General features: G+C 42.7%; 2 protein-coding genes across 2 annotated transcripts in view; one reads left to right on the forward strand and one right to left on the reverse strand.

The window, feature by feature from the left end:
• glis1a (GLIS family zinc finger 1a) overlaps positions 1-9,774 on the forward strand; it is a gene marked incomplete at its 5' end in the record, with an annotated part of 30,825 nt that extends 21,051 nt beyond the window's left edge. The window contains 3 exons of the mRNA XM_083654098.1: positions 6,050-6,183; positions 7,010-7,111; positions 9,304-9,774. Of these exons, the coding sequence (XP_083510224.1) occupies positions 6,050-6,183; positions 7,010-7,111; positions 9,304-9,446 (379 nt within the window). The 3' untranslated portion in view covers positions 9,447-9,774. The remainder of the gene's footprint in view (positions 1-6,049; positions 6,184-7,009; positions 7,112-9,303) is intronic.
• A 2,249-nt stretch (positions 9,775-12,023) lies between these two features.
• Positions 12,024-18,324, reverse strand: LOC310792382 (bestrophin-4-like; the record flags this gene model as incomplete). Its single annotated transcript, XM_083654099.1, has 9 exons — positions 12,024-12,324; positions 12,890-13,044; positions 13,137-13,217; positions 13,569-13,721; positions 13,912-13,989; positions 14,436-14,590; positions 14,727-14,960; positions 17,989-18,089; positions 18,173-18,324. The coding sequence occupies 9 exons, from the start codon at positions 18,322-18,324 to the stop codon at positions 12,024-12,026; spliced, it is 1,410 nt and encodes a 469-aa protein (XP_083510225.1).
• Positions 18,325-24,331: the final 6,007 nt, after the last annotated feature.

Consider the following 24,331-nt stretch of genomic DNA (forward strand, 5'->3'; position numbering starts at 1 on the left):
TTTTGGCTTCTTTTTCCCATCCAGAAATTCCATTCCAGGGATTTGAACCCATGACTTTCTGTCCATGAACCATCTGCTCTAACCTTGAGCTACAGTAACTCTGTTAAATCTATATTTTTGTACCAGATTTGTTCCCCCTTTAGAGCACCTATTTAAAGTCACAATGAAAAGAAATATGACTTTTCCGCTTTGTTTTTATAATGTAGACCTATTAAACTTGTAACAAATCTTGTATTTTTATGTGAAAATCGCTTCATTTTAATTTCCTGGAGTATTTTTAGTGGTTACTTCCTGGCGTACCTGTAGGGGAACATAAAAATCCCGACCAATAAAGGGCTCACCCCCAAAAACCCTGTTTCCTTTTCAACATCATGGTTTGCGTCACAGCGGCTGTCATTTATTAATTTTAAACAATATAGAATTTGTGTTTTGTTTCGCTCCAACATCCAGTCTCAACCTGGAATCGGCCGAATTAAGGAAGCAGACACCATTGAAATTAGGTTTCCTTGAGACTTTTGACGATTTCACAGTCACTTTGCTTCGCTTCTCTCTTGTCTGGAAAGCATATGCCCAGAAATAGAGACAGTGATGTGTGCTTAAATGCTTGAATAGACCAGGGGCATTATCACCAGAGATGAAGTTATGGGTTTGTGGTCGCCCTGATTGGGTAGTTGAAGGCCGCAGAACTTATGTGTACTGTAAACTGAGACCCATTTCGTCTAGCCCAGTGAAGAAGTAAAAGTGAGACTAAAAAGTTGCAGCTGAAAAGCTCCAGGCCAGCGGTTTCTGGACAATAAGGGATCCAATCATTGGTCATTGAAGGACTGATTGTAATCTAACTGTTATTGGCACGGCACAAACATATTGGCACGGCACAAACAATAAAGGTAGTCTATCCAGGAGTAAGAGAGAGCCAACTTGACATTTGTGAGGTTTTAACAAATGATAGGAATCTATTTTGCACCAAATTTAGCAAGAGCTTGCCCAATATTTCCACTTGTTTTCAAACATCCTTCAGGTCTTGTCAGAGATGTTGAGATGAACAATGGTTTTCCTCAACCACATTAATTCAACATTGAAACTGGATTATATAGTCATGCCACTGAAACACTGTGTGTACTGAGTGCAGGCTTCCAGTGGGCCTTGGAAATGCTTGAAAGTTGGCGGATGTAAAATAAATAAAACAGGGTCTTGATGGCTAGTACTTGTTTTTTGATTTTTTTAATTAAAATTAATGATTCTCCTATCCTGTCCTATCAAATCTTCAAATCCTTGAGGAAAACCTGACCATATGATGGAGATTTATATTGATTTATATTGATTTCACCCAGGTTTCACGACATGACAAACTTATGAGTAAACAAGCGCAAACCTTTAAGCCCACGGCACGTCCACTCCCGCCACCCACATCCCCTATAGCCACTCCCCCTACACTCGAATCCTGACTCTCTTCCACCTTCTTCCTATCCCTAGCTATTCCCTAGCCTCACTAAATGTCCATGAGTGAGTGAGTGAGTCAGTGACTGACTGACTGACTGACTGACTCACTCACTCACTCACTCACTGAGTGAGTGAGTGAGTCAGTGACTGACTGACTGACTGAGTGACTGAGTGACTGAGTGACTGACTGACTGAGTGTACTGACTTTGCCATCTTCTGACCCCGGCATGGCCTGCTGGCCCAGCGCCGTGGGAACAATGAGGTGTTTACGATGTCCAATTTTGCCCAGTGGCATGTCTTACCCCAAAACATACCAAGTGTAAGTCCTTCAAAGCCTTGAAAGTCACTGACAATTTCTTGAGTTTGCTGTCCGAGTGAGTGTGTGGGAACCCTATGTGTGTCTTAACTGTACCTGCCTCCATGCAGCATCTCTGGGCCTGGTCGCCCCGAGAGCGTGCAGCGCAGCCAGAGAGCCTCCGTGAAGTGCTTCACACAGTCTGCCCATTGACGTCTCTCTTTATAGACACCGAGGATGTCAAAGAATCCCAACGCAGCCCGCAGAACACGCCGGCCTGCCAAAGCCAATACCAGACGAGCACTTGTTTTTCCCTCCAAATGACTTAGCGAGATGTGAAACACGTGAAAGTCAATTATCTTTGCCTCGCGGCGCGGCCGGCATGGAGCTCTGACCTCATAGCCCCGCCGCGTGTTTACCCTGGCCCGGGACCAGGCATTTCTACTTCTTTTTAATTATTTAATGCTAGCGAGCGATTGAGACGGCTGCCCTAAAGCTCGTCCATCAGCGCGTATTTGTGATGTGTAGTGTTTATGTGTTTTGTGGTCAGGGGGGGAAGGAGGCTGGGATTGGCTTGTTGGAGCTGGATATCCATCAGATACACAGAGAGACGGCTCTCGCAACAGAACGGCTGTTATACATTCAGAGGAAGGAGAAGTAATGGAGTTTACTTTGCAGAAGCTCAGAGTGACACAGGATCCAAATAGCGGGTTTAACCGAAAGTTTGACATCCCCCGACATTTTTACACTTCTTGCATTTCTCGCGTGTAATGTCTCTTAAGTGCCTGACTGGTCGCACCTTAGACTCCACTAAATCTCCATCTGGTAAATCTATATCGCAGAAATACTTCAGTCAGAGCGTCCGGGTAGTGCAGCGGTAGATTCCCGGCCTGCCTACCAACACGAGGGTCGCAGGTTCGAGCCCCCGTGTTACCTACGGCTTGCTCGGGTGTCCATACAGGCACGGTTGGCCGTGTCTGCAAGGTATACATAGGAAGTCGGATTAAGGGTATACATGTATATCCTGGTCGCTGCACTAGCACCTCCTCTGGTCGATTGGGTCACCTGTTCGGGCGGAGGGGAACTGGGGCGGAATAGCGTGGTCCTCTCACGGGCTAGGTCAGGGCGGGCTAGGTCAGGGCGGGCTAGGTCAGGGCGGGCTAGGTCAGGGCGGGCTAGGTCAGGGCGGGCTAGGTCAGGGGTGGGCAACCTTTTTTTTTTTCAGAGGGCCATACTGACTTACATCAAGTAAGCGAAGGGTCACACATTGGAGATCATATCTGCCAACACTCCTGATTTTCACGGGTCTCCCTATTTTTAACCCTCTCTCCCGTTGTGATTGGTAATTTCTTGTTGATCTCCCGATATAATATTGATACAAATCCAATGGCTGTAGCAGATGAGATTTATTACCATAATTGTGCCTTTTATTGATTTTTTGGGGGTTGTTTTGTTTTTCTTTGAGGACCTTGGGGGCCGGATTGAGATGGTCCAGGGGCCAGGTCCGGCCATGGGGCCACATTTTGCCCGTGTATGCGCTAGGTCCTCCTGGAGAATCTCCTCGCTGTCAGGTGAAAAGAAGCGGCTGGGTATCACCGGAATCATGTGCTCGTCTCAACTCTCCCCAGATCGGCAGAGGGGGGTGGAGCAACGACAGGGGACATCGTGGCAGGGGGAGTTGGCCAAGTGAAATTGGGGAGACAACGGGGGGGAATCATAAAAAAAATAAAAAAATAAAAAAATACTCCAATCTGGAGATACACTGATGCTTGAATAAAGATGGCAGCTCTTCCTAGCCAAAGCTGAAAACAGATTAGTTTGGATTGCACGGGCTGGCACCTCTGGTGAACCAGCTCAATCCAACCCAAGTGTGCCGCTGTCGAAAAGCCGGCATGGATTAGGCTAAGGCACGGGTGACGGGTGCATATAACGCACACACACGATAAACAGTGTGATGACAAAGTAAGATCTTATAAATGTTTGCATGAAGGATTCCTCTCATTCCAGATATGAGGGAAGGCAGCTGGCTATAGTTATCTAGAGAGAGAGAGAGAGAGAGAGAGAGAGAGAGAAAGAGAGAAAGAGAGAAAGAGAGAAAGAGTGATGAAGGGCTCAGGGTTTAGCTGGAAAAAAAGGATGACCGTGTGTAGCTGTTTCCCGAGGCTGTGCTGACAGCCTCTCCCTCCGGCCCGGGCGCTCTGCTAAAGCCGTGCATGTCAGAAGTTTGGGCACGGCGACCGCAGGACGACAGATCGAAGCAGCGCTCAGACATCCCAGCTATGTTGTTGCAACGTTGCAAGAATGTAAGCGTTGGAGCAGACGCCGGGTTGTTTACCCTTAAGGTCAGCTCCATATGAGCTATGATCATTCTGGGGCTGTCGAACAGGGGGGGGGGGACGTGTCGAATTCTTGGGGCTCGCAGTCATCGTGGCAAACGCCGCGCACATTCATTTCAACAGCCGTAGTATATCAAAGCAAACGTTGTTTACATAACCTTATAGAAAAGCCTGGTCTTTATTACCTCGGGAAGCCACAGCCATCTGTAAGTTATATCAGTTTGCGTTTCACAAAGTCCTTCTGATTAATTCTGGCTTTTATTGTATTTCTCCTCTGAAAACTGAGACTGTTAAATTTAATGTAATGTCATTTGACATGGGAAATGGGCAATAAAGGGGACCGGGGAAGATAAATGATAGATATGTAAAAGAAATCGCCAAACATTTCCGTCTTTTATAGCTGGTCAGGTCGTGAGTATGTGGAGGGCACGCGGGCCAGCAGCCATCGGTATCTGTGACAAGGCCTGGCTTGTTTATGAAACCCACTAAAAACCCCTCCAGCAGAACCCAAGGCCACTCGGCTCTGGGGACCAATACGCTCAGTATACATCAGCCTGCACAGTTCTCAGGCCCAGAGAGAGAGCTCTTTGAAGGGGGGGGGGGAACTCAAATACCGTACTGGGGGAGTTTAAGCTGCATATCTCCTTGGAGAGACATTCCATAGCCTGCTTTTTTCCCCCTTCTTTTCGACTTGGCTCCACTGACTCATTCGTTTCCATGTTGAGTCAGTGATGTTTGTGCACACTCAGCACATTCTTGCAGGGTAACGATGGATACAGCTCTCTACAAAGCCTGCCTATATAACCCCCCCCCCCCCCCCCCCCCACGAGGTGAAAATGCTACCTTATAAGTTGAACTGTTTGCATGTGACTGTTGTGTTTATATGTTTGTGCCTGGTATAACACTTGTGGCGTCGGTGAAGAACAGTGCCAGCTGTGGCTGTCTGAATAAACTAGCTAACTCAAAAACAAAAAAAAAGGGCTCAGTTGCACCAACACAGTTTCGTGTAATCTGGGGTTTGTGGTAAATCAAAGTTTTAATTTGTGAATTGAAAATAAGTAAATCTATATTTAAAATTGAGTTAGGATATGTTGCACAATTTAGATTTAACCATAGTTTAAATGAGTTAAACCAAAATTATAGTCGTTGCCTAACAAAAACAGGGCTCTAAGACAGAAAGAAAGAAAAAAAAAGAAAAAAGAGAGAAAAGGCTACTCACATGATACTCTGATACATTTGACTTGAAAATTGTTATTTGGTAATAGTTTGATTTTCTCTTGTTCTCTTTATCCTTGACTGTTCGGTATTGTTTACATGATGTTATGTGTTATGGCATGTCATGTTTTTATAAGACCAGGGACCATGATGGAAATAAGTGTTTACACTTTTTCATATCCCTTGGATTTTGTTGTTTTTTGTTGTTGTAAAATCAATCACTCAATCCTAGACAATGATTCATTGTTGCTCTGCTGTCTTATCTTGATAATTAGCAAACTAAAGTATTTGTTGCCATAATAAGTTCTCATGTCTTGGCGAAGAAGCTCAAATTGATCTTCTTTTGAGAAGAATCTTGTGGTGGAGTTTTTTGATTTTGTGTGGGAGGATCAGAAAACAGACAACATCATGCACTGTCAAGTAAAAGGACGATGTGTGGCTTCAGCTGGCAGCAGGAGAGCGGAGACCAGTCCCAAAGCTTGGTGGAAGAAAATGAAAACAAAGGCATTATCATAAAACTCATCTGGGCCGAGTCTGGAGTTTTCTTCGAGGAACTCATTTATTTTCCTCCACCCACCTCAAAAATACTGCCAAATTGGAAGTTAAATCACTTCAGCTGTCAGCTTAAAGTTGAAATGTAATCTCGCTTGACTCAAATTAGTTTTGATGTGACACAATTGGTTAATAAACCATGATTTAATCTAGTTAAAGGTGCGAAGTCAAGTTGTGCATAATCAACTCACGTGGGATTGCATTTCCACAGGGACAGACTGGCTGCGTCGTTCCTACCTGCTGATGGCAGTGCAGCGAGCTCAGCGGACAGGCTGGACACCATGAGGACGCATGGCTACCACAAAGTCTACAGCCACCAGCAAGAGCTGCTGTCGGAGCAACAAGGTACAGACAATAACCCCTTTTAAAGGAGAAGTTCACCCAAAAATGAAAATTCAGTCATTACTCACATCGCCCATGCCGATGGAAGGACGGCTGACGTTTTTTAGTCCACAAAATATTGGTGGCGTTTCACAGCCAAACACCGTTGCAGAATTCTCCTACACAATTTAAGTTGATGGGGTCCAACTTTCAAAGGTAAAAGGAAAAACAAAATAGTAGAAAAACAAAAAATCATGAAATGCCACCATACTGCTCACCCGGTATAATCCAAGTCTCCACAAGCCCTGAGATGCCAGATAGACTTGAAAACACGTCATTTACCCCCTGTTTTTAGCTGAAATCTTCATTGTAGCCTGTAGGAAAAAGGAAGAAGAACAGGACCCGGTGGATCTGCAACAGTGACAATTTCAGCTAAAAACAGGGTGTAAATTATGTCTTTTCAAGTCAACTTGCCATCTTGGGGCTTGTGGAGACTTGGATTACGCCAGGTTCAGTATGGAGGCTTTTGTTTTTTTTTGTTTTTTACGTTTGAAAGTTGGTCACCACCACTTCAATTGTTTAGTAGAATTCTGCAAAGGTGTTTTGCTGTGAAACTCCACACATCTTTTGTGGACTAAAAACACCCGTCCTTCCATCGGCATGAAGGAGGTGAGTAGACAATGACTGAATTTCCATTTTTTGGATGGACTTGAAGCCTCAGCAGATATTCGTATGCAGCTTTGTTCATCACTTTTATTGATTAATTCCCCTGCATATTTGTGGTATCATTCTTGTCATCCTCCGCTCCTGTGTGTGGTTTCCCTCTGTGCTCCTCCTGGTCTCACCAAAGGCTGTCTGTATGGAGAAGGAAAGATGGTTCAGACAGTAAGCGACGGAGGCTTTGAACCAGCCAGTTATTTCCCAAACCCCTCTGCATCATCACACTCTACAGGTCAGTCAACAGCCAGACAGTTTCCAGGTTTGTCTGAAGAACAGGCCAGCCTGGCCGCGACAGTTAATGTGCACAGACCTGAATGATATGAGATTGTCAGTTTTAGGGGGAGGGAATCATTACCTGAATTTCATCATTCAGTTTCTCTAATTGTGGATTTAAGTGTCATGGCAAAAACACAGCGCAGTAAGCGCAGTGCAGCGCCGTGGTGCGCAGCCAGTTTTCATTCGGCGCCCATGTTAACTGATCTGACTGTCCGCACCCGGTCACGCTCTGCTGCGCTTTAGTTCGGCGTCTGTTCTATTTTTTACGCGAGCCGTGAGCAAAAGAGACAGGGGGAAAGAGAGAGAGGTGGGAGTGACGTTGCTATCTGAAGTGGGGTTTCAGGTGGTCATCCGGCACAACAGAGCTAGAGAGGGACAGAGAGAGAGACTATAGACCAGTGGTAGCCAACACGGTGCCCGCAGGCCACGTTCAGAAAAATGTTTTTTTTTTTTTTTTTTTTTTTTTCATATTTTAAATTTTTATAGAACACAAACAAGACAAAACAGAGAACAGGCTCAGACACAGGGGAAAGAAAGGAAAAACAAAACAAAAAACAAAAAACAAAACAAAAAAATATAATCAGAAAAAAATATTTTTTATTTGTTTTTCTCCTCCCTCCCACAATAACACACGAATGTAGAAAATAATTGGTTTAACAATGCATACGTTTTAAAAACGTTTATTGTCTGTGTATAATGAATTATTGATTAACTATTTTGATCCGCCTGGGCTGGGGTCAAAGTTTAGTTTTACGTTACGTCACTACGTCATTCACTCTGCGACAGTGCGACTGCCAGCTGCCAATGGTTATATCAGTCGGCTAAGCTAAATGATGGAAAGCAAGAACAATGGCAGAAAAGCGAAAGAAAAAACATTACCAATTTCACGAGGAGTGGGAGGAAGAGTTCTTCTTCACAACAGTGAAAGAAAAGAGTGTATGTCTCGATTAAATGCATAATACTCATTATTTAAAGGTAAATCGAGCAAATTTCAACAGGTAGCCCCCCACATGACTCTCTACCCTTCAGGTAGCCCTCGACCTCAAAAAGGTTGGTGACCCCTGCTATAGACCTACCTACACCACAACGTTGTTAAAGGAACACTCTGCCAATTTTCAACCAGCTTTGCATCATTAGAACATCAGTAGTATATCAGAAAACTGTTAACAGTTTTGAAGTAATTCATTTAGTTTGACAGTTATTGAGAGTTGATTTGAGTAAAGTTGTGGACCAGTGATCTCATTCATGCACAAATGACAACACTGGTCCACAACTTTACTCATATCAACTCTCAATAACTGTCAAACTAAATGAATGACTTCAAACCTGTTTACAGCTTACTGATATACTGCTGATGTTCTAATGATACAAAGCTGGTTGAAAATCGGCGGAGTGTCCCTTTAACAAACACTCTTTGTCCTACTGTGGTCAGTATTCAGTGTTTACCCCAATCCCAAGACATGGACATGCCATGAACAGTTGTCATGAACACATGACGATATACATGAGGTTATGAACTCATGATAAAAATTAGGTAGATATGTGAAAACAAAAGATGAAGACGAGCCAGTCGCGGATGCCCGGCACGGAAAAATACGCTCCTTGTGTGGACAGCCAGGGGCCTGCTCGTTTTTTTTACATCAAAATTACCGCTTATATGCAGGGTTTTCAGACACAGGTAAACGCTAAAAAGCAGGCGTGTCACTGTCACAGGCTGCAGGCGACCTGGCCACTTAAACCAGTAGTCTGTACTATTTATATGGTGTGCCGTTCACGGGTGATCTGATAAGAAGCCAAGTAGGTTGGAGGATCGTTCTACCAGCTAAACTAAATGGCTTGGTATCTTTTAGACAGAAGAAAAAGAGCCTTGAGTGAAGACTTTTAGCTCCAAAATTAGAGTTGGAAAAGGTGACAACTACTATTACAACATGATTGAAAGATGCTGAGGAACAGTATTTAAATAAAAGATATTGATTCACTTTAGGCAATTTCCTTTCCCACATTTATATGTATAGTTAACAAGCCTAAAATAAGTGGAAGTTTCATTGCCTACTCCCGTTAACAATAGCACTTAAAAAGAATTTGTGAAAATACTATTCTTATTTTCTTATTCTATTCTAATCTTGTACCCTGTTCCTCTCGCCTCAGGGTTCGACCTGTTGCAGGACCTCCAGGGCCAGGCCGGGGGCGGCTGCTCCATCTCTCCCTGCCCAGACGACAGCTTCCTCTTCCAGGCAGGAGGCGTCGACCGCTGCCTCAGTCAGATCTATTCCATCTATCTGGACTCATGATGCGGAGACACAATCGCTTTCTTTTGCCAAGTACAACAGATGCACAGTGAATTTGACCTGGTGACATGCACATCAGAGGACAGGACATAGCACGGGCTCACATGTGGTGCAGACAAGACGTAGTGTATGACAGTAGACTAAACATCAACACACTACCAGAACACGATACATTCCACAAGCATTGTTGTGGTGTAGCAGCATTGGCCACAATGTCACAGATGTGAAAAGTGTAACTGAAAAGATACATAAATGACAAAGTACAAAGAGTGGAACCAAGAGCACAAACATTCTTGGAGGCGGAGCTGCCCTGGAAGCAGAGGTCAACTCATTGGTTAAGTTGAAAGTCAATGGACCAAATAACCAGTGAGTGTTTTGGAGCACAAATTAGCCAGCAGAAAGGAACGCTGGTTAAAAATATAAATACGAAAATATAAATGGCACTACTTTCCCCCTAACTTAGTCTAGTATGGCTAGTTTGAACTAGAAAAATGCAGTCTAGCCAAAGTTATCCAGGTTAGCTACTTATCGTGCGTTCCTTTATCGCAAAATAACTGGGATGTGGAGGCTAAATGACATCACATCCGTTTTGTTAGCGTTCCATTTGCAGAAAACTTGAGCTGGGAAGTTCACTGTTCATTGGTCAGATCCAGTCGCTAGCCAGGCTAGCCATTGTTAGCCATTGTTAGCAATAAATTTGACAACATGGCATTTCGCGGCAATTTGCGCATACAAACACTGCAGCCTCATGTCCACACAGATAGATGTTAGGCAGTGCTGTGTGTACAGCTGATTTAATGAGACACAAACAAAACAGAAGTGCTAAACAACATTACTACGATTATACTACTACTGTTGTTGCGCGGCGCAGCCATCTTGGATTTTTGAGGTTGGGGCTGCTGAGACTCCTACGAGTTTGGAATGGGACATACCAGCTCTGATGACGTCACCGCCCAGCTCATGACCTTTGAAGTCGTAAGATTACCAGTCCCCAGTTATAAAGGAATGCACGATTAGCCTAGCTGACCTGGATCAACATGGTAACTGAATGTTTCCAGATAGTAGCAAGAGTACTATATTATTAACTATCTTCTCTATTGCTCCCTGCATTTTTGTGATTCATTCTAAGGTTAGAGTCATGTGCTTCTTTGGCTCCGCTCGTTCAGGTTTAACTCAAGCGATAAGATTATTTCTGCCTCCAGAGCCGCTCTCCCTCCAATAAATTTGGAGTCTTTGTATAAATAAAACTCCAAACTGTAAATTGAGATTTATTTCAGAAAGGGGTAGCGGTAGCCTATGTTAAAAAAAAAAGTATGGGTTGGTAGGTGTCCTAGTATTTAGCAGCCCCCTCACTGAAAGAGCCCATACAGTCATGTAACCAATGGACGTGTCGTTGAGCAAGACATTGAACCCTGCTCACATACCCAGAACTAGGTGGCTGCCTGGAGCGTGGCTGCACTGCCCCCTGCTGCCTGGATGAATTACCTGCCTGTGCAGAGCTCCGTGCCAGTGATTCAGTCTGACTCATAAGATGAACTAATTGCCTGATAACCGTGCTCAAATCTATTCTCTACGGTTCCTCTGTGAGGGTTAAAGGCTGGCCTGAAGAAAGCCCAGCCAAGTTTTCTCAAATCTTTCCAGCAGTTAAGACAACAATCAACACAGTAACGTATCGCCTTGTTTTTTTATATTGCTTTTTTGTTGCTTCTGCACATTGCATTTACATGTCTGTTGTCTAGTCTCTCTCAGTGTCTGTCAGTTCTTATTTTATTACAAAAGAGAAGGAGGTGTGCATTGTTTACAGTTAGTGTCCTGCACTCTTATCTTATCACAGAGACTTTAAGACAAAATGACCAACCGGAAAAATGTTTACACTGATTCTGTAGCAAGTGATTCTTATTATTGCCAATGTACAATGTATCGAGACCGTTTCACTGGAATTCGGTTGCTAGGGAACAGTTTGGACCCGAGTTCATTTCCTGTCAGCTGCAACAGGAAATACGCTATAGGGTCAACTATATTTAGAATGTTTATGTTGTCAAGTTGAAACGGTCTATAGACTGTATGGAAATGGATGCATCTTTCTTTTATACCTAAATAAAAAACAGTTTGTATATTGTTCTTGTTGCTGCCTTGTGTCCTGCCCAATACCGCCATCTACTGATTGTAGAAATAGAAACATGATTGCAAAAGTGCAGCTGAAGTCAATTATTTTACCCCTAAGAATGGTTCTAATTAACATAAACTGAAGGTAATTTCCTTTCTTAATCTTAAAGTAGGTACTTAAATGCTAGTTAATGTGCCTGAATGGAATTTGGACACAACGTTCTCCAGTTCTAACTTTAATAAGTTTAGTAGGCTACTACAAATACCCTGAGGAAAAACCATTAGGCCTATAATATTCCTAAAATGTCTTATAGTGTGCCTATAGTACTGAGTTTATGATGGTAACAATATCAATATTCCTATAGTATGCATACTGCAGTGATTCTCAAACATTTTCAGATTCACTTTAATAGCCACATACAGTACAACTGAATGCATGAATACACAGCTACCAATACGCAACAATATGTCAGCTCATTTGCAGTGTTCCACTGCAATTGTAATCAGTGGCTTTTCTTCTTCTTTATGATTCGAAGCATTGCTGCCCCCCTCAGGAGAAAGAGTGCGTACAGGCTGCCCATCAACATCAGCACCCTCATCCTTAATGTGTGATGAGCTGTCCAGCAGAGACGGGAGGCTCCCGCCCAGGAAAAGGCCTTTGCCCCTCTGCAGAAGCTTGTCCAGCCCATCGCCCAGAGAGCCTTTGAGAGGTAAATACTGTTTCTTTAAAGCAGAGTCCACAGGCTGATGGATCTCTAGGTCTTCAGCACTCATCCTGCGTGTGACAGACATGGGAGATGTTTTTACAAGGCTGTGTTAGGCTGTGTTGATGGGCAGCAGGGTTGGGGGTCAATTCATGGATGAACTCAAGTGAGGAATTGGTATTTGAAAAAGCCTACAGGAAACAAGTGGAATTGAATTGGAATTTCAGGACATTGATGGATTTCTGTGAACTTCCATGTTTTTCTTTTCTTGCCACATATCTGAGGTTATATGCAGTGTACGTATACATGACTGAATATCATAAAATGTTAAAGGCATCTTTCGGGTGGTATTTTATGTATAAAATGGGCTAATAATCACAATACACACATTATGACTTAATGTATTTGATTTGTTTAAAATGTATATTTCATTTGTAATTCATACTGTTGGGATTTCACAGAATTCAATTATGTTTCCTCCCATTCCAATTCCTTCCAAATTCTGTTTTCTTAGAGCTGGGTGACATTCCAATTCCACCTCCAGGAAATGAATTGGAATTGATCACGCATTCTCAATTCAGTTCATAACCCCGACTCTGATGTGCAGGTTGACTGACAGGTCAAAACTCAGTGTACCTCATGTCGTAGGTGGAGCCCATGAAGGCCGGTGTGAGAGTCTCTGCTGCTGTGGACAGGGTGTAGGGGACGGAGAAATGTTTCTGCACCCAGTGCTTGTCCTTCACAGTCGGAGGCAGGTTCTGGTGCATATCATCCACAGCCAGCATTGACACCTACATTATAGTATGGGAGGAACACAACTCAAATGACAGCAGTGAGTCATTAATATTGACATTATGCCAGTATGACTGTATTGGAAAGAAACCTGAATGTTTCTGTCAATTAGTTGGTTGGTTTCGAAATCATCGTCATCCTCGCCAAATGGATTGATGATCAGTTCCCCGACCTACAGAACAGAAATACATGGTAAATGGTAAATGGTCTGCATTTATATAGCGCTTTTATCCAAAGCGCTTTACAATGAATAGATAGTCTACATTCACCCATTCATACACCAATGGCGGCAGGCTGCCACGCAGGGTGCCTACACACCATCGGGAGCAATTTGGGGTTAAGTGTCTTGCCCAAGGACACAACGACAGCAGCTGGGAGGGAGCGGGGATCGAACCGCCAACCCTTGCGTCATTGGCCGACCCGCTCTACCTCCTGAGCTAAAGCCGTCCCCCACATGATGAGGCCCCCTCTTTCAGAACAAAAATGTATTTCTTTAAGTGAACAATGAAATGTGAGGTCTCACCTTGAGCCAGCCGGTGTAGAAGAAGAACTGGAGCAGTGTGAAAACAGGAACATACATGTCTAGTTGGTGGTCCTTGTATCCCTTCGCGGGGTTCAGGAATTGTCGGCCAATCAGACAGAAGCCGAAAAACGAGTAAACGGCTACAGTAACCACCTGTATGGGTCAAGAGAGATAGGATAAAGTACTACGGGATAACACGTTTTCTAGTGATCAAGGATTGAAGTTCAAGGGTTTATTTTGTCTGAAAAATATGATTGTAGCACAGATTAAAAAAAAACACAAGACAAAGGTCCTAACAATCCATTAAAATTGTTTTATTTATTTGTTTTACTGCTCAGCCTACCTGAGTGTAGACCAGAGGGATGCTAATCCAGTCATAGTGGAACAGCAGGCTGCACTTGGCTCTGTAATTATTGAGCTCCTGCACACACATATAGTATGGTGTATATATATTAGGGCTACATACAGTAGTATAGTGTGTGTGTGTGTGTGTGTGTGTGTGTGTGTGTGTGTGTGTGTGTGTGTGTGTGTGTGTGTGTGTGTGTGTGTGTATATATATCTTATCATATCATATATGACACACACACACACACACACACACACACACTATATACTATATTGTGTGTTGTGTGTGTGTGTGTGTGTGTGTGTGTGTGTGTGTCATATATGATATGATATGATAAGATATATACACACACACACACACACACACACACACACACACACACAACACACAATATAGTATATAGTGTGTGTGTGTGTGTGTGTGTGTGTGTGTGTGTGTGTGTGTGTGTGTGTGTGTGTGTGTGTGTGTGTGTGTGTGTGTGTGTGTGTGTGTATATACAGTATACATAATATAACACTGACGTCCATGAGCAGCCTGAGTGCGATGTCATCCCTCACTCGCCCCTCCTCTCTCGCTCTGGACGCCAGGTTTGCAAACCAAGTCAAAGGCATCCAGTACTTGTTGAAATCAGAGTGCAGCGACTCAAAGTTTTTCAGCTCGTGTGTCGTCATAAATCCTGCGATGACATGATCAAATGAGATAGATATTTTTTTATGAAATGACCCAATAAGTTCATGTGCCTCTGAAACACATGTTCCGCAATGCAAAAAATAAAAAATAAAATAACAAATAGCAACCTAATTCAGTCTCACCAGACTCCACAATGTGCTCCAAAGTAGGAAAACGCTTGTGGACTCTTGTGCTTATGGAGCGCAGGATAAGAACGGATGATAAGTTGGCGTATCTCATGAGCGTGCGGCGCAGCAGGCGGCCCCTCTCGTCCTTCCCGTGGACGTTCCCGGACACCACCATCATCAGGTTGTCAGGCAGCGGGAAGCTGGTGTACTGACCCCACCAGCGGTTAAAGGCCAAGCTGATGTAGAAACCTGTCAAACCACAGATAGGTAGGGAATGTTAACAGATATCTGGCCAATCTGGGAATAAATTCCTTACCAAGACTATTTCTTCACCAAAGGCAAAGTGTTTGTAAAGGTGTCTACTAAGACATATCAAAAATTATTTCTTTCAACTCCTGTGACAGCTGCTGAAAGTTGGGGTTTACTTCTGCCTTAAACAGCTTGTGAGGGCTCAAACTAGGGGTTTGTCATGATTCTGAGTCGATTGCAAACATTTATTTTGCACCAAAACGACTCCTTGTTGAGAAAATGGCCACACCCACTTTTCATACTCTTTTCAATGGTTTGGCCTATATGGTGCACAGTACATGGCTTCTGGGACTTTTGGGGTCAAGGAATTCAGAATTGATGTTTTGATGATTTGACCTATTTGACCTTCAAATCCAATTTCCAGCTCAGAAAGGTCAATTTTTCAACGTCGTCGTAGAGCCTTCATATTAGGCTCTAATGAAAGCTCTGGTTATACATAGAGGTCAAAAATACTTGTGGTTAATGAGAAACAAACCTTCGCTCTCTATGGTCATTAATTCTGAATGAATTCAATTGAATCGAATGATAAAAGTGTTCATTGGAATACATTGGCTAACATTTGTACATCAATATCCACTTAATAGCAGTACATAGTATTTAACAAAGTATTTAACAAGTGTTATATACGCGGTCGCAACAAAGTCTGTAAGCTGTCATTAAGAACACCTTGACGGAATTTCATCAAATTTGCCTCAAACGTCCACTTGGACTCCAGGATGAACTGATTACATTTTGCTGATCAAAGGTCAAAGTTCAAGCTCACTGTGACCTCATGAATGCCATTTTCTAGTTCTTTAACACGTTATCTCTGGAACACCGTGACGGAATTTCACCACATTTGGCTCAAACGTCCACTTGGACTCAAGGATGAACTGATTACATTTTGGTGGTTAAAGGTCAAGGTCACTGTGACCCCACGAATGGCAATTTCAAGTTCAGTAATGCCATACCTCAGTAACGTCTTGACGGAATTTCTTCACATTTTGAATGTCAAATTCTGGACAGACATGGATGTCGACTGCTCACTTTTTGGCAGAGGCATATATCGGTCGTTCTAGTTGTAATAGTGGAGTAGGAGAAGTGACTGTCCATCTAAAGAATCATGGATGCCGCTGTGCTATTATTGTCCATCTCACGTCACGATTCCCTTCTATGCCTTCTAAACCCCATGCTAACAGCCCAATGGCTAATGCTATCAAGGTTTACTCCATCGGTTGCATAAATGCAGGAAAGATGAGGATGAGGCCGTCTCTGTTTGCTATACCCGCACTCGCTTTCACCAGCGGTCTTAAATCCTCAATCGGGCAGCGCTGTGAGCAGTGAGCACGTCGCAAGGAATGACATCACCGCCAGGCCTCATGGGAGATGCATGACCACGAGCTTCTGCAGTCTGATCTTGTTTCCGGAGTTGACCACGAGGTAGTTGAACTCAGCAGCTCCTGTGAACTTGTCTTCGGGCTTGGGGAAAACATTGGGGATGTGTCGATGTTTTGCTGGCCGACGATCATGCCCAAGATGATGCATTAGCATGAGATGGATTAGCATTAGCATGGCGTGAGAAGATCATGATACCATAGATTTGATCAAGGTCGTCACTCCAGCGGTACTCTGAGCCGCCCAGCTTCCTAGAGGAACCACAGACCACATCAGCCATGGTGCTGATCTGCTGGCTAGCCACCTCCCACACCTGTGAGGCCTGTGAGACTAGGAATCTGGAGGATGGCTCAGAGTCCCGCTGGAGGGGCTACCTTGATCAAATCCGCCATGCTATCATCTTCTCATGTTACGCTAACCTATGCCTCATCATCCTCGTCAAAGACAAATATGACCTTCCCTTCATATTGGAGAAGGTGATGATCCTGAGGCAAGAGAGCTCCTGGGATGAGTGGGGGAGAATCTGGAGTTAGAAGACGGAGTCAGATCTGATATTAAGGCATTTGCCCTTTCCAGGGCACGCTCCTGTCCTGTAGCCAGAAGATCACATGAGAGTGCACATTTTCTTTCGAGGTGAACAGATGGCCGTGAACCGACCCCCTATCTGTTCGGCTACCTCAGGATGCAGTCTCCATTCTCTCTCCAGTGGAATCCTCCTGGAGAGAAGGTCTGCCTTGCTGTTCAGTGTTCCCAGGATGTGCATCGCTCAGCAGGTGAATGCTAGTCCATGACAGGAGGTTGGATTTTCATTTTTTAACAGATAAGGTTCCAGATACCCAAACCTTCCTGACAGAGCGGTGATATATTACGCATCCGGAATGAGACTGTGTTGGAAAATTGGATTTGAAGGTCAAAAATATGTCAAATCATCCCAACAACATCCATTCTGAATTCCTTGACCCAACAGTCCCAGAAACCATGTACCATGTAGCATTGTATGCCAAACCATTGAAAAGATTATTTCCAACAACTCAAACTCAACTCAAAAAATGAGTTTATGACGAGCGGGAAAAGTGGGCATGGCTGTTTTCTCAACAACGGGTGGTTTTGTTGCAAAACAAATGCTTGCAATGCTTGGGGTGGGGGGATATGAATTATAGTGACTTGTGTTATTAGATTCAGCTTGTGCAAGACACAGGTAATTCAGCTGGACTTTAGGGCTGACCGATACAGACAAAATCAAATATCACTGTATTTTTTTACCAAATACCTCAATGTCGATATTGTGACATTATTTTAGGCATGACTATTGGTGTTTTCACAAAATAGTTACACAATGGGATTTTTGATAACTAATAATCATCAGTAATGTGAATATATAATATACGGCTAAGTGGGTCAAGGCAAATAATAAATTAGAACAGCTAGAACAGTCTGGTAAGTTCAGAAAACGACATCACTTTACTGTAATGCAGCCTTTAAAACCAGGAAAAGACAATACCATATCACGATATCCAAAGTCTAAGACCATATCTAGACTCATATCACGATATCAATATATTATCGATATATTGCCCGGCCCTACTGGACTTACCCAGTACAAAGGAAACTGGGATGAAGTTGTTGTTGGTAAACTGATCACAGTAAATGGCGACACTTTCAAACAGCTCCTGCTGCATCGGTGTGAGGAGGAACCTGTGAAACACATTAAACCACTCAAACCCACAGGAACTGAAACAATGGACGATACAATATCTGATGGAGATCGGTTCATTTACCTGTAAAACACACTGAAAAAGGCGTACAAGCCACAAAACACCAGGAACTCCCTGTAGAGCAGCCTGTAGATGCTTCCCTTCCACCTGAACAGGAGCTTGGAGAAGCCACCAAACTTTGCATTGGCCACCTCCAGGGAATAGGACACTGTCATCTTTGGATGGATGTGGTGTTGTAAGAGCAGACAATTCCTGTAAAATAGCAAGAACATGCTTTTAAAATCCAAAGGAACTCTTTTTGTGATGTTTCAGTTGGACCACTATAGGCATGCTATATAGAGTTTATAAGTAGCATCTAACAAAACAATGCTGAAGATGTATCTTACCTGTAAACCCTCCTGTACCGTCCAGTCCGTTGTTGAAGTCCACTGACCTCAGAAGAAGACCAACTCTTTCCTCGCATCTGATTTTAAACCTCTCTGCTGTCTGTCATAATCCATCATCTGAACTTTACTGCCTGGGAACCTGCTGTCTAAACAGGTATTCTCCTGCAGCTAGCTGAGAGTATGGGTGTAACAATACAACAATACGCATATTCGTAGTGAACCGTATAGGTACGAGGCTTTAGTTTCAATATGCATGGCAAACCAAATTAATCTTCCACTGCTGTACAGTGCAAGTCTTCAACAAGGATATAGAACATTAAAATGGTGACAAAAAAGACTAAATGTGTCAAAAATGGTCATGAATTGAAATTAATATTTTTTACCAGACTGAAAATAATAAAATAAATAAGTAGAATGAAAATCAAGGAATTTTTTTCCAGCATTTCGACTTTTTTTGCTGTATCGAAAATGCACCGAACCATGTCCATGATACCACTGTTTCGGGAATTTTGCGAACCATGAAAAGCTTTTGATTAAACTTTGGTGTATTTTATGTTAGCGGCTTCTTTTGGGTGAGATAGCTGTCTTAACAATGCTATTATATTGCTTCATGGATAATGAATTATTGGCTAAATTCTGGAGGCAGACAGCAAATTTCCGTGATAATAAGTGACACTAATAAGATAGTAAGTTGATTTTTCAGTGACAATTGTTGAGTTAGGTGTTATTTGTTCACTCATAAAGCTGATATGGCTTCAGGGTGGCTGGTTAAAACTATCTAAAACTGTTAAATTAACTATGATGGGTGTGGACTTACATAAACGCTGGGAAAGTGTTCATTTTTACAATCCCAGGGGTTAAAATAACATGGTTTTGCTGTGTGTGCATGTTGGAAGCGAATGTGTATTTAAGATAGATTTTGTGAGGGGTCTGATGTTGAAGGCCATAATCAAACCATTTGTCTGGTTTCACAGACAGGGCCTTCATCACGTCCAAGACCAACATGGGTTTGAATGTAGAATAGATCCAATGAGAAAACACTTTCAGCTCATACTGGCATGCATCTGTGTCTGTTCAATTGGCACTCCAACTTTTTTCTTTCTTTCTTTTTTTACTGTATTCTGAAATTTGTGTCCGTGGCCGATATTGTCAGAGTCTGTAGTGGGCTAAGTTTTAAAGCTAAAGTGAAGATCCTGGTATGTGAAAGTAGAAGACCTAAGCCATCCTTCATTGGTACCAACCATGTCCCCAGGGAAGGGGGATAAATAATGCTCTAAAGTTAAGATACATTTTGGCGAGGGAAAAAACTGGCATGGCCATTTTCAAAGGGGTCCATTGACCTCGCTCACCTCAAGATATCTGAATGAGAATGAGTTCTATGGTAATAATGTAGATACAGGCTATGATGGTTATCCACGAGTCTCGCCTTTACAGACATGCTCACATTGTGCTAATCCCATGCCGTTTTTGCAACAACAAAAAACATGCAGCTTTTGCATCCAATATAAATATATTATTTCCGCCTATTCTCTTTCAATATTTCTGCATGCTGGGGTCTTGAAATTGCATGAATTTGGTATGACTGGAAAACTGAGACTCTTGTGGTTTCAATGAGCCCAATCGTAGGCTACTCATGTCATGTGTGATGATGTTAGTCCCCATAGTATCATTTCATTGTAGTGAGACCATTTTTTAGAAACGTGACCTCATCTGTTCATCGGGGGCCACACCACACTCGGGACCCGTAACACCTACACTATTTTTCATTGCTAAATTGAAATGAGCCCAAAGTCATTTTGTCTGGACAAACAACAAATCGAGGAAGTGCTACAGATGGATCTAATATCCTCTCTCAGTAAAATAAAACACACTGCTATTTACTATCCTGGGCCTGGATTTATCACTGAGTGTGATAACAGCACCTATGTGTGTGTGTGTGTGTGTGTGTGTGTGTGTGTGTGTGTGTGTGTGTGTGTGTGTGTGTGTGTGCGTGTGCGTGTGCCGTGCGTGTGCGTGTGCGTGTGCGTGTGCGTGTGCGTGTCTGTGTCTGTGCGTGTGCGTGTGCGTGCGTGCGTGCGTGTGTGTGTGTGTGTGTGTGTGTGTGTGTGTCAGGACAGGTTCAGATGCAGAGCTGTCTTCTGATGGGACGGCCCACCTGTCTCTCAGCCTTTATCATTGGCTATTGCGCGCGGCTCACTTGTTTGTTTTTCACATGGTTTCAGCCGTGCACAGTAAATCTTTTCTCTCTCTTCCCGGAGTCTTTTATCCTCCTCTCTTCTGTTTGCTGTCTCCTGACAGGCTATTTATGGGGCCATCTGTCCTGGATCACTACCCAGACAGGCGCTAACTACTGTGTGGACTTCCCTGTTCTCTTCACAGACAAGAGTCCAAGTCCACGTCACGCTCATTCAGCTACACGAGCCTCAAGGTGATGCAGCTTTCAGTTGGAAGCATTTATTAGCGGTAGATTTATGTGTTTGCTACAGTGAGGCAGTGGTTCTCAATGTGTGGCCCGGGGACCACCAAGGGTCCTTGAGGGGGTTCCAGGGGGTCCCTAGCAGATTTATGAATCATTAAACTTCACCATTATTTCCTCATTTCAAGCTAAAACAATTAGTAGTAATGTCGAAGAATGACTGTTTTGATCCTAGTTTCTCTGTTATCTCTCCCTACCAGAGGGCGTAACTCATTACAAAAGTAACATATTACATGTAATATATTGCTTTTAGCAGTAACTCAGTATTATAACGTATTACAATAGGATTTCAATAATCTTATAATACCAGTTACTTTGCAAAGTAGCACAAGTTACAAATTGAGTTACATTATTTTCTTTTTTTAATCAACACACATATTTAAATAAAGATCATTTCCTAATCAAATTGTGTGTTTTTACGCAAATAACCACTATAGATGACAATAACAAAGGAAAAGGATAACATTTAGAGGTTTGGACGGTTACTGACTTCAGGACGGTTGAAATTATTTTTCGGCATGGTTCTGCTACTGCTGTTATTTTGGTGAAAGTAATGTAAAAGTAGTGCAATAAGTAACAAGTTACTCTACACAGACAGTTATTGCAAAGTAACGTATTACTTTCAAATTAAAGTAACTAGTAATATGTAATATATTACATTTTGAAAGTAACTTGCCCAACAATGCTCCACAATACAGTCATGTAATTCTGGATAAAATCATATCTGACAATAAAAAATATTCTCAGATTTGTGTCGGAGAGGAAAAACCTCATCAAACGGGACTCTGTGGCCCTAATGGGTCCGTGATATGAGTTGACAATCACTGCTCTAACGTATTTGTCACACCCACATTTTCCATTCCTATCACTAGATGGCAGTCTTGCAATCTGCATCATAGCTCCTGGCCACAGACCATCATGAGAGGAGGAAGCCTCACTGTCTGCCAAAGTATTTATCTCATAAACAAAGACACTGGAAGGGTTTTTAATTTACATTAAACCAGGGGTTTTCAAAGTCTGAGACTGTGGGCCTCCCCAAAGACAAAGCTTGGAAAAAGGGGCCCCCGTAGTCACTCAACAATTGTTTCTGACTCTGGGAAAGTGGGAAAAACTGTCAAATTCCCCCAAACTACTGAATCTCTGAACTATCTCTTTAACCAAATCCCACACATGTAGGCTATTCTATGAGATCTCCTTTTGATAACCAATGTAATGTTTTTTCAGTTCCATTCACTGAGCCTCCCCTGAAACTGCTTGGAGCCCCCCTGGGGAGGCCTGCCTCCCACTTTGAAAACCTAACCAAGATCCGGCCTATTTCCAATGCTCCTTAGCCAAAGAAGTATGGGCTACTTCATACTGTACATATGTTACACTAAAATGATGCTGTTTTCGTATAATGTTACATATTCACTCATGCTGTATTTCAACAGGTTTGAGGGGTGTGAGGTATTTATTCTTACATTTCTATTGTTTATCATTGTGGCATGTATACATTTTTCTGTCTGTAAAACTCTTTATAACTGCAGATTGATATTTTTTCCTCATTCTTGTATTCTTATATTTTAACTAGGGCAGAAAAATACACAACAATACATTTTGGGTGAAACGATTTCACTGATGACGGGCTCTCTCTCTCTCTCTCTCTCTCTCTTCTGTGTATCAGATCTGGACAATGGTCGGTCTGTGATCTTCTTGACGTAGATCAAATGCTCCCAGATTAGCTTCCATGGATACCCCAGCTGTTTATGCCCAGTCATTTCCTGGCTTCAGCCATTGGATCTTCTGGTCGGGGCTAAGACCTCTGAGAACTGGAGGGAGAGGGCAGTTCCATGCTGATCGTTTGGGGTAACCCAACGCTATAATTACAGCCTCCCACAGTGAGTGAAACCAGAGCTTAGCGGAAAGTGGGATTTCAGGTAGCTGAGGCTGGCCGGGTCATTGTCGGGGCACAGAAAACTCTCGGATCAAAAGATCTGGAGTGACTTTACAAAGAATACAGTAAACCCAGTTTGATTTTTCTCTCCTCAAGGCTGTCCTGTTGTCCTTGTTTGTAGAGATGGGGCAACATTTTGTAGAGATGGGGCAAAAATCCAATATACGGTAGGTATTTGTGGGAGAGAGAAATGAATCGAGATATTGGTGACATTTTATTCTGCTGTATGGTAATCACAAATGAAATCATAATTTCACAAGGTCTCCATCCAAATTATATTATTTACATTTTGTAATGATATTTTTTAAATTGTTTACATTCTAGGTAGAATCTAGGAAGTCATCGCTAGAAAGATTGGTGGCTCAGAAATAAACATAATTCTGCAGAGACAGTCAGACTTTCTCACTGAACTTTCACCTATTGATTATATCATATCGTGATCGAATTGTGAACCCCTTATTGCATATCATATAATATATCAGATAAACATATCGTGCTCAAGCCAAGGACAGACATTTTGAAAAGAGCATTTATTTTTCTTTGAAAAACATTTACATGGCATATGACATTAAAAAACATAGCCAACAGTGCAGTTGCCAATATGAACATAATGATAACAATTCAGTGCTTTACATACAGAGCAGTAGTCCCATTTTGAAATGTTAAAGGAACAGTTCACACAAAAATGGGTGTCATCATCTACTACTCCCCCTCATGCCAGTTAAAACCCAGGTGAAGTTTGTCCATATAACACACAGGGAGGTTGCCAGCACAACTCTATACTGTAGCAGCCTTTTCCAAAACAACTGAAGTCAGTGGGGAGCAGTTCTTCACAGTTTCAACAATACACGGGACACGGCTACTGTAGTCTGTATATTTACACCATAGTGCAAATTTTCACTACAGCTGATTGATTTGCAACAAATAATGGTGTATAGGCAGTTGAAGATGGAATGGTGTATAGATCTTTCTATTCATACTGTGATTGTTTGGGAACTCCTGTTTTGGAACTATAGGTCCCCATTGGCTCTAGTTGTTTTGGAGAAGGCTGCTACCTCCCTGTGTGCTATATGGACAAATTTAACATGTGTTTCATTTGGCATGCGGGTGAGAAGCTGATGCCAGAATTTTCATTTTTGGGTGAACTATTCCTTTAAGTGTAGCTAAAACATGATGACACAACACATGATTTCGTATAGCAGTAGTGTTAGCATCTGTGGCTAAATGCACTGCTGCCATCAGTTCTTCAAAGAGGCTACACACTCCATAGAGGCTGCTGTGGTTCTGTCATACAGTAACTTCAGAAGTGTATTATTGTGCAGGGCATTGTACAAAATTACGTAATGCAACATTCAGTCATTTTATCTCAGTCTTTTTTCTCTCATTTTTTGCTACATTTTTCCAGGTGTCTTGACCGAACAGTTGTT

The sequence above is a fragment of the Poromitra crassiceps genome (genome assembly GCF_964638095.1).
Source record: "Poromitra crassiceps genome assembly, chromosome: 17".
In the NCBI taxonomy this organism is placed as follows: domain Eukaryota; kingdom Metazoa; phylum Chordata; class Actinopteri; order Beryciformes; family Melamphaidae; genus Poromitra; species Poromitra crassiceps.